This window comes from Melozone crissalis, unplaced genomic scaffold (genome assembly GCF_028551555.1).
Source record: "Melozone crissalis strain CALT ecotype California unplaced genomic scaffold, PUWL_Pcris_2 ptg000027l_1, whole genome shotgun sequence".
Classification (NCBI taxonomy): domain Eukaryota; kingdom Metazoa; phylum Chordata; class Aves; order Passeriformes; family Passerellidae; genus Melozone; species Melozone crissalis.
Window position 1 is genome coordinate 4,217,501 of NW_026535805.1, and position 15,000 is coordinate 4,232,500.

General features: G+C 43.5%; 1 protein-coding gene across 1 annotated transcript in view; it reads right to left on the reverse strand.

Moving 5' to 3' along the window:
- The window catches only part of PROX1 (prospero homeobox 1), a 49,192-nt gene that overhangs the window by 13,470 nt on the left and 20,722 nt on the right, over positions 1–15,000 (reverse strand). Inside the window, exon 4 of the mRNA XM_054280365.1 lies at positions 14,330–14,524. Coding sequence (XP_054136340.1) covers positions 14,330–14,524 — 195 coding nt within the window. The remainder of the gene's footprint in view (positions 1–14,329; positions 14,525–15,000) is intronic.

The following is a 15,000-nucleotide window of genomic DNA, read 5'->3' on the forward strand; positions in this document are numbered from 1 at the left end:
CCAGATCCAATAGCTTTAGTGTGTGCACACAGTGATCCATACCAACACAGATACAGGAACAGCAAAAGGGATTCGGGAGAAATACTTCTGTCAAGAAAACCTCATACAAAGCACGGACTAGATTGGCACAGGCACCCCTCACTCCCAAAGTCGGTGAGCTTCGGGGGCAGAAAGAAACCTTCTTAAAGGAGATGATTAAGAAACTCCACTTGTGTCACCCTTGCATAGCCCTGAGCCTCTTCTCACAGGAGAAAGTTTAAGCCTGTGGGCTTTGGGGGAAAGTTGGCACCTAAATGCACATTCCTGTATCCACAGTCTATGTCCTATAGGAAACTTATCAAGGACAAGCCCTTTTGCATGCCTCCCTAGCAGTAAGACATGACACTATCTCTGGAGCCACTTCTCTCAGGGCTCAGAGAGGCTGGAGGCACTCAGACCAACCCCTCCACTGAGTGCACTCCATAATCCAGGGACCACCCTGCTTTAAGAAGGAGCTTCCAGGCAGCTCACCTATCCCCCTGCCTCCCTGCAGAGCAGGACTTCTGCTACCAGGAGCTGCAGGCACAGATCTGGTGCCTTTTCCAAGCTAATGCTGCCCTGAGCAGCACTGCCCCACCATCGGGTTTCCCAAGGGCAGCGTCTGCAACACCTCACCGGTGTCCTGGCTCCTGCCGCGTCCATCCACACTGTCCCCTCTCCTCACACACATTCCCTGTTCCCCAAGAGCAGTGAGCTGCTGTGTGGGACCATCTTAGCACTGTGAGTTGGTGTGGCAGCATATCAAGCAGGAGGCTTTGGCTTCTACACAGGAATTGGAGGCAGGTTTTGGAGTAAGTTGCTACACTTTTTGGCGCGAAAGCCACGGCAGCATATGGCCCAATGTTCTCAGTTTAAGTCTGACACTTAACATTATTTAACAGTTTCTGTGTTAGGTGCTTTATAAGGTAAAGGAAATTAACAATTTTCAGCTAATTAGATCACTCAATTGGCTGAACATCCTGGACACCTCTTAGAAAAAAAACAGGTTGGCTCAGGCAATGGAAAGGCTAATGCCTCTTCCATTATCACTTATGAGGAGAGGGAAATAGTTGGAAAGGATGCTTTTATTTTAAAAACACAAAGGAAAAATACCTCAACTATTGGATGCTCTAGTATACACACTCTTCTCCCAGCCAGCACCTTTCTAGAATGCAGGATGTAATTTTGCCCCCCTCTACATGTGTCCCAACCCCCCTGGCTACAGCAGCAGTTCTCTGGTGCCTCCACAGTCTTCATTTTTTCCTTCAAGTTTCCTCTCACAACTCCTGCTGTACAAATCCCTTCTTTCCAAAAGAAATAGATTTTTTTTGGAAAGAGAAAAAAATGGACAAGAAACTGGGTGGCTGTTTAGTAAAGTCTGTTCTCCCACTGTGCCACACAAACAGAAGGCCACTCTTTTGGGACAGCCCTAGTACTGGAAAGGGAAAACCATTTGTCCAACTCCGGCTCAAAAGAGAAAAACTAGGCAAAAACCAGAGGCTGCTTATTTCATTTACTGTTGCAGTGTAGTTTTTTTTTTTTAACTCTTTATAACCCTGGGAAATTATTTAAGGATGTATTTTAAAAGTTTTTGTTTAAAATAAAGCCCTTATCCCCATGAGGAGAGTTTGGAGCACTAGTAATCTACTGCTGGCTTACTGTTATCTCCTCCGCCAAGCTCACAAAGAGGAGAGAGAATGGGCATGGCTCTTACAAGGAAAAAACCTGACAGTGGGGCTGCTGAGATGCCTGATAATATCGGGGAAGTGAAAGTGGTAGTGCAGTGAAAATGGATACTGCATGATACATTAGATTTAATCACTTGCATTTCAATTAAGCTTTTCCACAAATAAAGACTGGGAAGTACTCTGCAGGCTCCCCGCGCGGCTGGAGCACGGAGCACGGAGCACCGCTGGTGGCTGAGCGCAAACCGCGCTGCCGCAGCTCGCTGGGGCTCACAGCCCTGCTGCCTCCCTGGTGGCACCCATCTCCCATGTCCCCGTGTCCCCATGTCCCCGTCCTGCCCCACACACAGCACCACACCCTGCGGGATCCCTGTCCCGGAACGGCTGCGCCCACGGTGCAGGGGATGAGCCGCTCCATCACGGCACGCAAACACCACGGCTTCAACGTGCTCGTTTCCAACACAAAACTTGGTAGGACTCAGGAGTAGAGCAGGGTAAGACAAAATAACAAGGACTTAGCATTTCCAATTTGTTTAGACTTTTTGCACCTGGAAATTCAGTTCTCTCCTTCTCCATATCCAGAAATCATCACTAGCGTTTTACTGGGAAGATTATTAAATTTCCTCTTCTGCCATACTGATGAATTAGAACTGCATGAGATGTAGAGGCTTCTAATGGAAACTCTGATTGCCCTTAACTTGCTGCATTGCCAGTGGCAGTGCCACAGAATGGAAAAATCACTAAGGCTCCTACAACTTGTGCTAGCTGGGCATTTAGTGTGTGTTGGGAAATGTAAGAAAGAGCCACTGGAGGGGTTACTATCACACTCCAGAAGCTGTCTCATACAAAAACTGAAGAAAAAATAAAACTCTAACACACAAGAATAGTCTAACTTTAACTCAGTCCATTGTGGTGAAATGCAATCTGCTACAAGAGGCTGCCTACAATGCCAAGCAGCATATTATGTACCCTGCTGCCAAATTCTGGCAGGTACCACATACAGGCGCCCACAAAAAACCTGCCCAGAAAAGTGAGTACAGGGATGACCACCTAATTCTGGCTCAGCAGAGAGGTTATTGCATGCTCTCCTGGACACATCAGCCAGATAGAAATGTGATGTGTTACTCAGAAAGACCAGGAGGCACAGCCTGGACCAAGATAAGCAGGTTATGTCTTGCACCAGCAGCAAGTCCTCTACTTTCATGGTGTATTTCCATGTATGAAAGATCCAGGCATGCAGAAACTGCTGGTTAGACCATGGATACAGAGGCAAAGTGGCTCACAGAACTTGTACTTTGCAAGGATTTTTTTATGTTCAGTAGAATTTGGCTCCATAGGTGAACCACTAACACTATAGCAGAAGTGATGTTTAAAATGATTATGCATCTAGAATACATCACATATATATATAGACATGTGCACATAAATGTGGGGACAGTACAGTAACATCTATAATTGGCGTTGCTTGCTCTTGCACACTCTTCCCATCTCTCTGCATTGCAATCACCTTTGTCTTCTGTGTCTGGCCCTGAAAAGCTCCAACTGTGCCCTCTTCCTCCTCAGTTTGCATGGGCTGGGCTGGGGGGAGTGAGGAGGGAGGTAGGGGAGAAGGATGGGAAGCAGGTGGTGTTTAATCAGTCTGGCAGGGAAGCAGGCTGTCACCAGGGCCCTTTTGGGGGTGTCATGAAGGTGGCAAGCATGCCCTCTGGCAGAGGGTACCTCCTTTCCTCTTTCCAGTGAGAGGGTAAGGGCAGAGGAAGGAAATTGCGCGTGGTTATGGGTGAGGGGTGTTGCAAATAAAGCTGTCTCCACCAGCTTCTGCTCCCACTGAACAATTCTGAAAAATCTCCTCCCAGTGCAACCATGCTTTTATGAGCATCCAGAGCCCATCATGATGGGATAAACTGCTCCATCTATGCCATCCTGAGGCATGCAGCTGGCCGAACTGGGCGATGAACACCCTGTTACAAGCTCCAGAGCAGGACCTGCCAGGGACCAGTGAGGCTCACAAGCCTGGGAGGCCAGGAGACAAAGTCTTCCATGCTAATGGGCTGAGCTGCCTCTCCTCTGACTGCCGTTTATCCCTTGCGGAAGGAAGCGGTGCGACTCCAGACAGCAGTGGATTAGATAACCTCGAGGCTGGGCCTCATCTGATGGAGCCAGCTCTCTCTGCAATTGTGGGAGATAAGCTGCTCCAGCCCCTGCTCCCCCCACCCCACTGAACACTGATATTTGGCACTTAAAGACATTTCATTTGCGGTGTTTATTTTCCCCTCTCTCCTCTAAAAACTTTCTGAAGTTGCAGACGACTGCTTTAAATGCATTTATATGTCTATGCCACAGTTCTGCCTAAGTCCCAGTCGCAGCAGGCTGTCTGCTTAGCAACAGAGCTCATGCCACCCTGGTTTGCTGCTCTCTACAAAGCCTCTCCACTAACAAGAGAAACAAGTTCAAGGCCACCTCTTTGAGCACTCTGGACCACCACCTGGACAGGCTTCTTCTGACTGCACATTTCCACCAGAGCCTTGAAACAGCCCCCCCACAGAGGGCACACAAAACGAGTCAGAGCCCGCCCGTGTACCTTCCCCCTCTGCAGATAACAAAGCTGAACCTTGCCCCTTCCAGATCTAAAGGGAGAAATCATCTCCAAAACACTGATTACCTTCGGCCAGCCTTTCTGGCTGTCCTTCTATCTCTCGCCCACCCATCCCTACCTATCAGGAAGAAGCTCTCTGCACAAAATTCAGCTACACTCTAGTGCTGCAGGTGATGGGCTATGTGTAACCAAGCAATCCAGTGCTCCAAAGACTGCCTCCCACTTGGACTGAACGGTTTTTCTTCACTTTTGTGCCGTTAATGTTACAGCTGCTACAAACTACATCTCCTCCTGCTCTCAGGTTTGCTTTGTCTCATGCAGGTGAAGGACACCGAGTCCTCATGGATTTGTGCAATATCCTGCCGCCACTTCCTCACAACCTCAGTATTTGCCCTTACAGATTTAGGTATGTTTGAAAACAGCATCCCCAGCACTGCAAGGCCTGCCTGCAAGCAGACCTGGGCTGCCACTGCTCTCTCAGGCCAGGGATATCTGCTCTGAGAAAGGGCAGGACCCCAGAAAGCTGGCCCAGAAACCAGCACGGGTCACAGCGCTGCTAAACCTCTCCCACGGTTTCCGAAGTATTTTGACAGTTTGCTAACTGACATCATGAGAGCCTGACTCTCGTCCATTTTAAAACACACTGAATGTATCAAGGAAACGGTATTCTGTGTGAAGGTGACCTATTCAAAGTCCTATAGGATGGGCAATCGTATCTGTAAGGCTTCTGTTAAAGTCAGTCACACAGCCCTGACCCTGCACTGTGAGACAGCACTGGCTGGGATCTCCTCTTTTGGCAAGCGTGCCTCACAAAAATAAAAACAACACCCACCCTCCACCTCACATCCATGAACATGATGGCTCTGTGACTCTAAATTCAGTGCTGCATTTAATGTGTAGTTTAAAAAATTAAATGAAACTTTTTTCCAATTAGCATTTAAAATATATTCACACACTTGACTGTATAGTAACAAAACAAAAGACAGCTCTTCAGCTGGCATATATTAATTAGCTGCAATGATTGCCGGAGCTGATTTACACCAGACATTGAGAATCCAGCCCAGAATTTAGTTCCGTGTCATGAAGAAAAAGCATGGGGTGGGTGGGAAACAGAGGGAAAAACCTTACAAAGCTAGTAAGCTAACCTACTATTTCACATCTCTCTGGTATGACATTTATATAGAACAGCTTAGATAAAGTTCAGAAGATCAAACATTTTCCTCAATTTTCACAGTACAAAATGTTCTATGACCTTCTAATGTGACACATTAAAACAGATACAAGAAATTTCAGCTGATCAGGTCTCAAGAACACCCTCCACCTTCATTAGATAGTGCTGCTCCTCCAAAAGTTCTGAGTGAGAAATTTAGCTATGTTGTCTAAAAGAAATGACGAAAGTCTGGAAAAAACATGTGCAACTTGCATGTTACCCATTACCACAACTAGGATTTATAAAATGGTAAGATTTATTGATTTTTTTTCTTTTTTTTTTCTTTTTTTTTTTAAACACCGGGTTTTAAAATTGCCTAACGAATTCCTGCTAGCTACAGAATGAAAGAAAAAGCATTTCACGTTGTAAGGGATAAGACTAGCGAGTGAGGGATGACATGGGTTAAAATTCACCTTGCTTCTCACTCCTCATCCACGATGGGATTTTGGAGAACGACGGACATCTGGAAATCGGTTTTACACAGAAAAATAGAAAACAGGGAAGAACTAGGAAGATGAATAAAGGCTCATCACAGACACAAAAGACCAGAGGAAAAAGAAGCTTGGATTTGGGTATTCTTGTCTGGCAAGGAGGCAGGCAGTAAGGCTAATGAAGCATTTGCGATATGGGACGTATGCCAGCGTAACAAAGAAGATGTGCATCAGCTCTGCAGATGTGCCAAAGCCCCCAGAGCAAAATAATGACATAATCACCATCAGTGTCACAGACCAGACTGTACACAAGGTGACATGGGAGAGAATAAATAAGGGTCTTTAGAGGCCTGTAGTACACACACGGGAAGGAATAGCCATTCCTCACAACTGCCACAAGAGAGAGGCGAGATGTTGGGTATAATGTGTGCAGCCAGCAAAAGAAATCTTGAATTGTGCAAGGCTAACGCACTATAAATTGGTGCTTTTCTCGATCTCCAGTTGACGTTTCAATTCCCAGTACCCCTTGTTGAATGCTAAATGAAATGGCACTAGGAGTCAGAAGAGTTTGCCAAGTTTTGTTTTGTTTCTGTGGGTTCCTTTTATTTTTCCTTTTTTTTTTTTTTCAGGGGGTGAAGGGGAATTTTTTTTTTGTTTTGTTTGAGAAGAGGAGGGGGCAATAAAGAGGAGTACAGGTAAATAATTGTGAAAGAAGCAAAATTAAAAAAATAAATACCCCCCAAAACCCCACAGCACACCATCACTACATGCACACACACACACAGGAACAGAAACCCTACACCATTCAGCTGGAACAATCCTAGGATTCCCTCAAAGCAAAGCTAGAAACAAATGAGGATGGGGTTCGATTTGTTTGGTTTGGGGTTTTGGTTTTTTTTTTTTTTTTTGCAGGGACAGCAGTGATGATTTTGTCCTCTGGTTTACAGCTATCCCTGAACTAAACCAGAAGAAATCCAGCTAAAATATTTTTCCATGCTAAAAGACAAGATTAGCATTTTATTGATCAGTAATAAAACACCGCTTAGGGTAATTTAGTACTTAACATGTTATTTGCGGTGGGGAGTAATCTGAAAAGCTCTGAGTAGCCTTAAATAATTTCACAACAGTTCTTCCTGCATAAAAGCAAGTGTTTGCCTCTGTACAGCTCTGTGATTTTGTGGTATATATATATATTTTTTTTTTTTTTTACAGAAATCTGTCAATTTTTAAAGGGAACATCCATTTGATAAAGTAGAACAACACTGCTAGTAGTGTTGCCACAGGCCAAAGTGGGGAGATTGTGAAAGGGCAGGAGATGGGCTGAAGGTGCCAACAGGACTCTCACAGAAGGAACATTCAAGTACGTAATTGTTTGCAGGATCTGGACCTACAAGAGGAGCTCAGAAGAACAAAGCACTTGGCTTCACCAATGTCCCTTTTCATTGCTTCTAATGAAAGATTCATAAGAATAACTTTAATTTTTTATGATCTTTTTTTGCATTACTGTATTAGCTGCATCTACTTTGTATGCAATTTCTTCTTAAATACAGAAAACCTGTTTCAAAATGCCAGACATAATAACTTAATCAGTACAATAATTGATCTTGATTGTTATGCAGTCCTTCTTAACAGTCAGGAAGTGAGACGGAGCCCAGAAAATGTTTTATATGATTATTTCTTCCCATTACAAAGTGATGTATTTGTGAAGAATGCAGGTGAAGGTCCACAGTAGAGTTCTTTTTTTCTTTTCTTTTTTCTTTTTTTTTTTTTTTTTTTTTTGAGAAGAAAAAAAAATTAAAACCCCCCCTAATTTGCTAGTTAAACTGTTCAGTGGAAGAATGATTGTATTTGTCCTTTTTGGCTTCGCCCAATTAATTGGAGCAGTAACATAGTGATTGTTAATAAACAGCTCTAATTTGACTGTACTTCTTGCCTATCTACTAACCCCACCATATCTTTGTTTAGCATATCATCAGGGAAAACAAGGAAGCATGTATATAATTTTGTTCTGTTGTATATGAAGTTTAATAATTATGCCACAGTGGATTCTAAATTAATCACAGAAGGCACAACAATATTAATAATCTGTTTAGCAAACTCCAGTGTCTTTGCACTTTGATGTTAGGAGCAGAGACAGTACGAACTGTGACAGTTTTTTAAATTGGGCGAGTGTTTGTTTCTTTTTCAGCTTATATCAATGTTTTCTTTTATGCTTTTTCTACTGTGCACCTTGTTTCCCTCTAAGAAAAAAAACCAACAAACCACAAACCAAAACCACAGAACAACTCCACAAACAAGCCTCTGCTTCTTTGGGCGAGTTTGGATCAAAGCTGACAGATCGAATTTTTCATTTATTTAACGAAGTTTCATTGCAGCCATTCTTCATAATTACAGCAGTGTTTTAATTTTTTTCCTTGCCTTGAATAGGAGAGAAGGGGTTCTGAGAAAGTTTTTAATTAGCTAAATAGGTCTGTGTAATCTAGATGAAATAAACACGCCCGTTTGAAAGGGTTGTTAGAACTTTTCCAGCCATTTAATCCATAGATGGCTGAACACAATGATACCTTCCACAGAAAGCTACAGCCACCACCAGCAGCTGTTAGAAGAGAGCTTGCTCCCTGCTCCTATTGATAACCCTTTGTGGAATGAAGAAAAAGAGCTGAGGGAAGGAGAACTGAATGTCAGACAATAGACATCGCTACACACACTGTCTCTGAACTTTCCTCATCTCTGAAGGACAATTAATTATGAAGGCCTTTGGGGTAGGTCGAAGCAAGGGAAAACCTACTGCTGGCCCAGCACTCCAGCCGCTATCTCTGTGTTTGTTAAATGGTTGTGCCTGTTGGGGAACCAGAGTAGCAGCCACCAAAATAGCCAATAGATCATTTAGGAAAAAAGAGCAAAAGATTTTTTTATGTGTGTCTGTCCTTGTATAATTCTATTCTCACTGTGAAATCATCCATACACAAAACACAAGGACAATTTTTTTTTTTTTTAGAAGAACCACAGGGTAGGTTACAGTCAGAAACGGCCTCTCAGTGGTGTGTTAAAAAGGATGGTCTTTTCACCAAATCATTTCACAGAGGCAAAACAGACAAACACAAAGAGTTGAGACTTTTTCTCCTACATTAAATAGAGTAACTGATAAGGTCAGACATATGATACCTAAAGACATGAATCTGTGAACTCTTGAAGTCAAAGGACTTCTCTGTGCAAAGGAACAATCTTTCAAAGGAAATAGATCATAGAACTCCACTGAATCCCCTTTAAACTTTATGAAGCAGGAGGAGAAAAAGCTCTAAGTAGGGAAGCTTGACAGAAGAGCCTTGAACTATTTTCTGAAGGAAAGATGAGACCCTCCCTAGGCTGCCACAAAACATCTTTTTTTTCCTAAAGGCTCTTCTGAACTTTGATATGTGCCAAGACACCGCTATTGAAAGCTGTATAATTATGTGCTATAGCCACTGTAGAAAATGCTTTGTTCACCACAACAAAGAACAATAAGCAAAGTAAAGTGACATTACACTGTATCTTTTTCTTTAAGAATGTTGAGAAAGGTCACGGTACGTTATAACTAATAAAGCTGTTGAGTAAGGAAGTTTAAAGTTGGGCTCGCTGTGCTTAAATGCAACCCAATGACAAAAAGGCAGAGGGAACTAAAATTGTAATGACATTAAAAAATAGATCATATATCAACATGCCAACTTCATTATACAAACACCTTGATTCCAAAGGACACAAACAGCAGACCCGGGAGTAGTGCTGCAATAGTATTCCTCTCACAACTCTCTCCCTAATAGCTTCCAACTACGGTCTGCAGTTCAACTAACTGCAAAAACTGATTAATAAGCATTAATTGATACATGCAACGCACGGACCTTCTACTGCGAGCCGTGGATTCTGTTACTTGATTAAAAACCAGGTTCATGTCCTGTGCAGTTTCAAGGAAAGCTCTGCTGTTTCACAAGGGAGCCTCTTCAAAATTAGAAGGGAAAAAAAAGAAAAAAGGAAAAAGGCCAGAGGGCATCAATTAAGTTCCCTGAAACCAAGATTTTTAAGTGAAAAAGAAATACCATCTGGCCACCTATGTTTCAGTTTTCCTTCAGAGGACTCAGGACGGTTACATTTGTTATTCTCAAATTGCCAGAGCAGCTTTACTCCCCTTGCTGCAGATAGCAGACAGCAGCCTTCCGACTCGGTCTTTAAGAGTGCAGAGAACGATGTTGAAACACTACAACAATAAAGCCCTTCAAGGAGGAAGTATACAGCTGAGGGAGAAATGTGAGGAGTGGAATACTGAAACAAACAAATGTCCCGTTGGGCTGTGCTCACTGCTGGTGCCACCAGAAGCGTGGAGACTGCCACAGCAGGGCAGTTTGCATGGAAAGAGCAACCTTTGGGATGCAAGTTAGCGGGTTACAGACTTAATTTCACCTCTCTTGAGGCCACTCTGCCTGGCTCCAGAGTATTAGGGTGGTTATAAACTGTACTTTACAGTGCCTAACTGCTGCAAAACCACTCAAAAGTGGCCGTAGTTTAAATGAGAATCAGGTTTGAGGACTTTAATTCTCCTTTTGATGAACATCAATTCAGCTCAAGATGAATCCTGCAGATGAAACCGGGAAAGAATACGGGTTCCTAAAATAAGCATATGAGTGGCCAGCAGCTTTTATAATTTAGGATGTCTTAATTTTTAGATGCAGTGCTGGGCACACTTCATTTTCAGGGAATGGACGGTTGAGGACCTCCTGACAAAGCGACTCTTATTGAGCATCCCAAAATGAAATTGACCTAAAATCATCATCACTTCTGAAAATGTTGGCAGCCTGAGCTCCTCTCAAGGGCTTGTAGGCCGCTTACGTGACTGGGTTATTACTTAGATTTTATAGGTGGTGTTATTTGACTTGTTTTACATCATCCCATTGATTTTTACGGGACTAACTCAGAGTGACTTAAGTTAAACACTCTGCTAAGACCTGAGTACAACTGGTCTGAATTAGGTTTTTCCCACTAGTATGGTTTTCCCCTGCCAAAAGAAGGGCAAACTCCTTAAAAACGGTTTTTTCCCCCTTGGAAGCGACACGTGCCGTAACTAGCGCCGTGAAACGAGGCGATCCTCGTGTGGAGCCCCGCTGCACCAAAACTGCAGACAGTGTGTTTGTGCAAATAGCCCAGCTTGGCAGGCGCCTCACTATTGTGATCCATCTCAATAAGTACATCTGCAGAAGCGGGCAAGTTCCCGGGAGGCAGCGGGCGGGCTGAGCTCCGAGCATGGCGCATGCGGGGCTGGCTTTGCTTCGCCCGCCCCGCAGAGCAGCGGGGCAGCCAGGGGGCACAGGGTGCAACTGCCACCACAGAGACACCCTGACTCTTCAGAACTAAGGCTGAGCTGTTAAAGGCCCGCCAGGAGAAGGAATGGGCACTGTGCAGAGAGGCATCAATACGCGGAGAGTGACGGTAACTGCTAAAAAATGCCAGGGAACAAGGATGACTGAGAAGGAGTGGGAGACAAAGCAAGCCTAAAATTCAGGCATTGTCCCCAGGCCAGTTTCTTTTGGTTGCTTTAAGTAAATAAATCTGAAAATAAACCCTCCAGTTATGTTTTTAAACCTATGTTAAACTAATTTTTTTTCAACTCATGTTTTTCAACCATAACTCGAAGCATGGTATCGCCCTGGTTTTTTATTCTAACTCAAAGCATGGTATCTCCCTGGTTTTCAATCATCCTGCCAGAGTCACAACTGTGAGCTCTGATGACCTGTGCTAGGGCAGATTATGAAAGAGAGTAACAAAAATATTTAATTTTTATTTTCCTTACTTTTTCCTGTAATACATAGCAACGATACCTGACTTTAATTATTGCAGCTGGCATTCAAAAGCCTATGGTAACACCACAGATGAGACAGATATCAAGTGGCACAGCAAGCTGTGCTCTCTTTCTGACCAGCTTGAGCTGGGACACTGACATTTGTGGCTTTCATTCACCAGGACAGCCCACCTTCTTCCTCCCTGCAGGAGTGCCCCCAGAATAAAGAAGTACCTTCACCTGCCACAAAAAAATCCCAAACTGTTTTTTCTTTTCTTTTTTTTTCTCTTTCAAAACTCAGTCTCTCATTGCCCTGTTCAGCTCAGCACATTTCTCCAGCTAACCCTGCTGCAAGAGGGAAAAATGTGGAACTGGTTACACACGTGCACACACAAAACAGGCAAAGTTGCACTGCATGGGAGAAGGCCTTGGATCTGTCTCTGGCTCACAGCCACACGGGTACAATGGCAAAGCTAAAAATGATAGGACATGTGGTTTGTTAAACATCTTATTTGACTTTGCTACAAGCTGTCAGTGGCAATGCCCAGGGAAAGGAACACAGTATCACAAATTCTTGAGCAAATCAACGGCACAGCCTGGTATGGGCCAAACACACATTCTAACTTTAGAATTTTTTTCCTAATAGTCATTTTAGGCCTATACACATGAAGCGTATGCATGAATGTGACCCGAGAATAGACAAACGGAAGGGTTTAGGAATGACAGTGTAGGTGATTTAAGAGAAATAGCATATCAGACTAATCAGAAGATCAGCAAAGCATCATTGAAGTATGAGAGGAAGGAACTTTGATGATGCTAAATATGGGAAATGCTCAGTTTGCTAAATCCTTTTGGATCCAATTTCAACATTACAGTACTTGTCATTTTTGCTTTCCAGCTTCTGGGGGAGGGGATGGGCATTTATCAGGAAAAGTTACATTGTCTACGTTAAACACTGCACCACACAGCTTAATGTTCTCGTAACTGCTGGATCCTCAGCAAAACCAAGATCTGAACTCTAGGAAATTCTCATTTTAGTGCATAACACAAGGAAGACTAAATGAATGAATTTGCAATCTCCATTTATAATATCTCTTTCCCTCAGTGATGGAGAAAAACAAACCAAGGGGCTCTTTTCCAACCCACTCTAGGACCCTTGGCTGAGGAGACTGCAATCTCTAGCAGTACTAAACATGAGATTTATGTTTTCTTATCTACTTGAAAACACATATACACTCCCCACAATTCTCCTCTGGAGTAATCCACTTACATTAACACTGGCACTAACACTTTGAAAATGAGTAATAACTGTCTGAAACCATGAGAGCTTTTGAGTGCAAGGAGCATTTCAACGTCTGTTCTATGAACAGAAAAATTTTACTAAGAAAAAACTTGAGGGAATCTAAGCACAAGGAGAAGGTTGGTCACCCTTATCTCCTGGTGTGTTTCCTTTTCTGCTCCTATATTTAGTGACTGTGGCTTGGCATCGGGGCAGACCTACATCCCAGGGGTGGCAGTCTCCTGACTTGTGCCTGCTTGAGTTGTCTGGGAGGTCATGGCACACCAAAAACAGTCTAGATGTTGCCATCACCCACCATGGATGGCAAAACCTTTGAGGAACATCCTCTTCCCCCTCTCGTTTCATCTGCCCCTTCCATGCAACCATCCTTGCAGAAAACTCTGCCAGCCCAGAAGAGGGGGGAACAACCAAGAAAGACAACAAAGTCTTTGCTTAGACTTTTTGCATCATCTGAACTTATGTGCTATGAGAACAATTCCTGCTAAAAATCCATCAGAAGGATTTTAAGCAGGAAGTCACTCTCCTCATGCTGAAAAATCACTTTTGTACAAGAGGGGGATCATTATGCAACTTGACCCTGAGGGAATGGTGCAGACAAAAAAAAAATTAATAATTAGTATCATCATTGCTTTCCTACTCCACCAAGAGATGGGATTACTCAAGCCTCCCCCACATGCACACCCTGTTCAAATGCATCATTACATCTGACTACCTGAACAATGCAAACTGCCATCCTCAGCAGGGAGAAACACTCTCCCGTGGTATCGCCGAGGGTCAGCATGTTAATGATAACAATGGTCTGCTGAGCTACCAGGCTGGCCTGTAAACAGGAATCTTAATCAAAGGCACAAACCTGTTACAGCAGAAAACAGAGCATTTACTTCGAGTACTCATTTTATCCTGCAGTTGGACAAAGCAAATGCATTTCAGTTCTGTAAATCAAATGAAGAAAAACAAAAGCAGAGTGTTTGATCACACATTAGTGAGCTTTAGAAAAGCTGTGAGGTGACTTCTTTTACTACTGTCCCTCCTAAAGGAAACTTCAAAAAGTTGAAACTAAGAAACTTATTAAAAAAAAAAGTGAAAACTTTTCTCTCTTGTCAGATCCTAGTGAGGCATAAGTCTCTGGCTACCAGGGCTAAAAGGATTAATTAGCATCATTCAGGGATGTAGAAAGCCAAGATTCCACTGGTCACAGCCACATCAAAAAGGTACATTATTTTAAAGGCAGCCTGGACCTCGAAGCAACTCACACACACAGAGAAACAAAGATCAGTGCCTACCTCAAAATCATTTGCTTTATTGTAGTGCATGTTCAGGGCCCTGTACAGCTCACAGTCTCTGGTTATAGACAGCTCCTCAGTGCTCGTGACCCCGTCGTTGATGGCTTGCCGTGCATACTTCTCCATCTGAATGTAGTAAAACTCACGGAAATTGCTAAACCACTTGATGAGCTGAGAGGTAATGCATCTGTTGAACTGTTAAATTTAAACAGTAAGAAGGATAAGAGCACTGACATTCCTCCCCCCAGCCCCATTTCTTTCAAAAAGCATTCTTTCCTCCCCTTCCCCTCCACCTTTTAAACCCATGTCTCTGTGCTTCTGCAGGGGGCGGGGGTGTGGGGGAAGCAGCTGGCAAATTCTGTTAGTGTATCAGATGAGGGGAAAATGTATATGGACCAAAAATTCCAGGACAAGTAACTGAAGGGTAATGACACTGCATCCAACCATTTTCAAGATATTCAGAGAAGTCTAGATTTTTTTAGTGTTACACCTTCCTCCCCCCCAGCCCGCTGTGCTCTCATAATTAAAAAATGTGGAATGCCTTATGGGATGCATAAGGAATAGCTATTTTGACGCGTAGGTGTCACAACTGGCACAGTGGACTTCGCTATATTTAATTGGCCGGCCCCTTTACACCTTACGCTGACTTAGTGATTTTTACATCAGCTGCT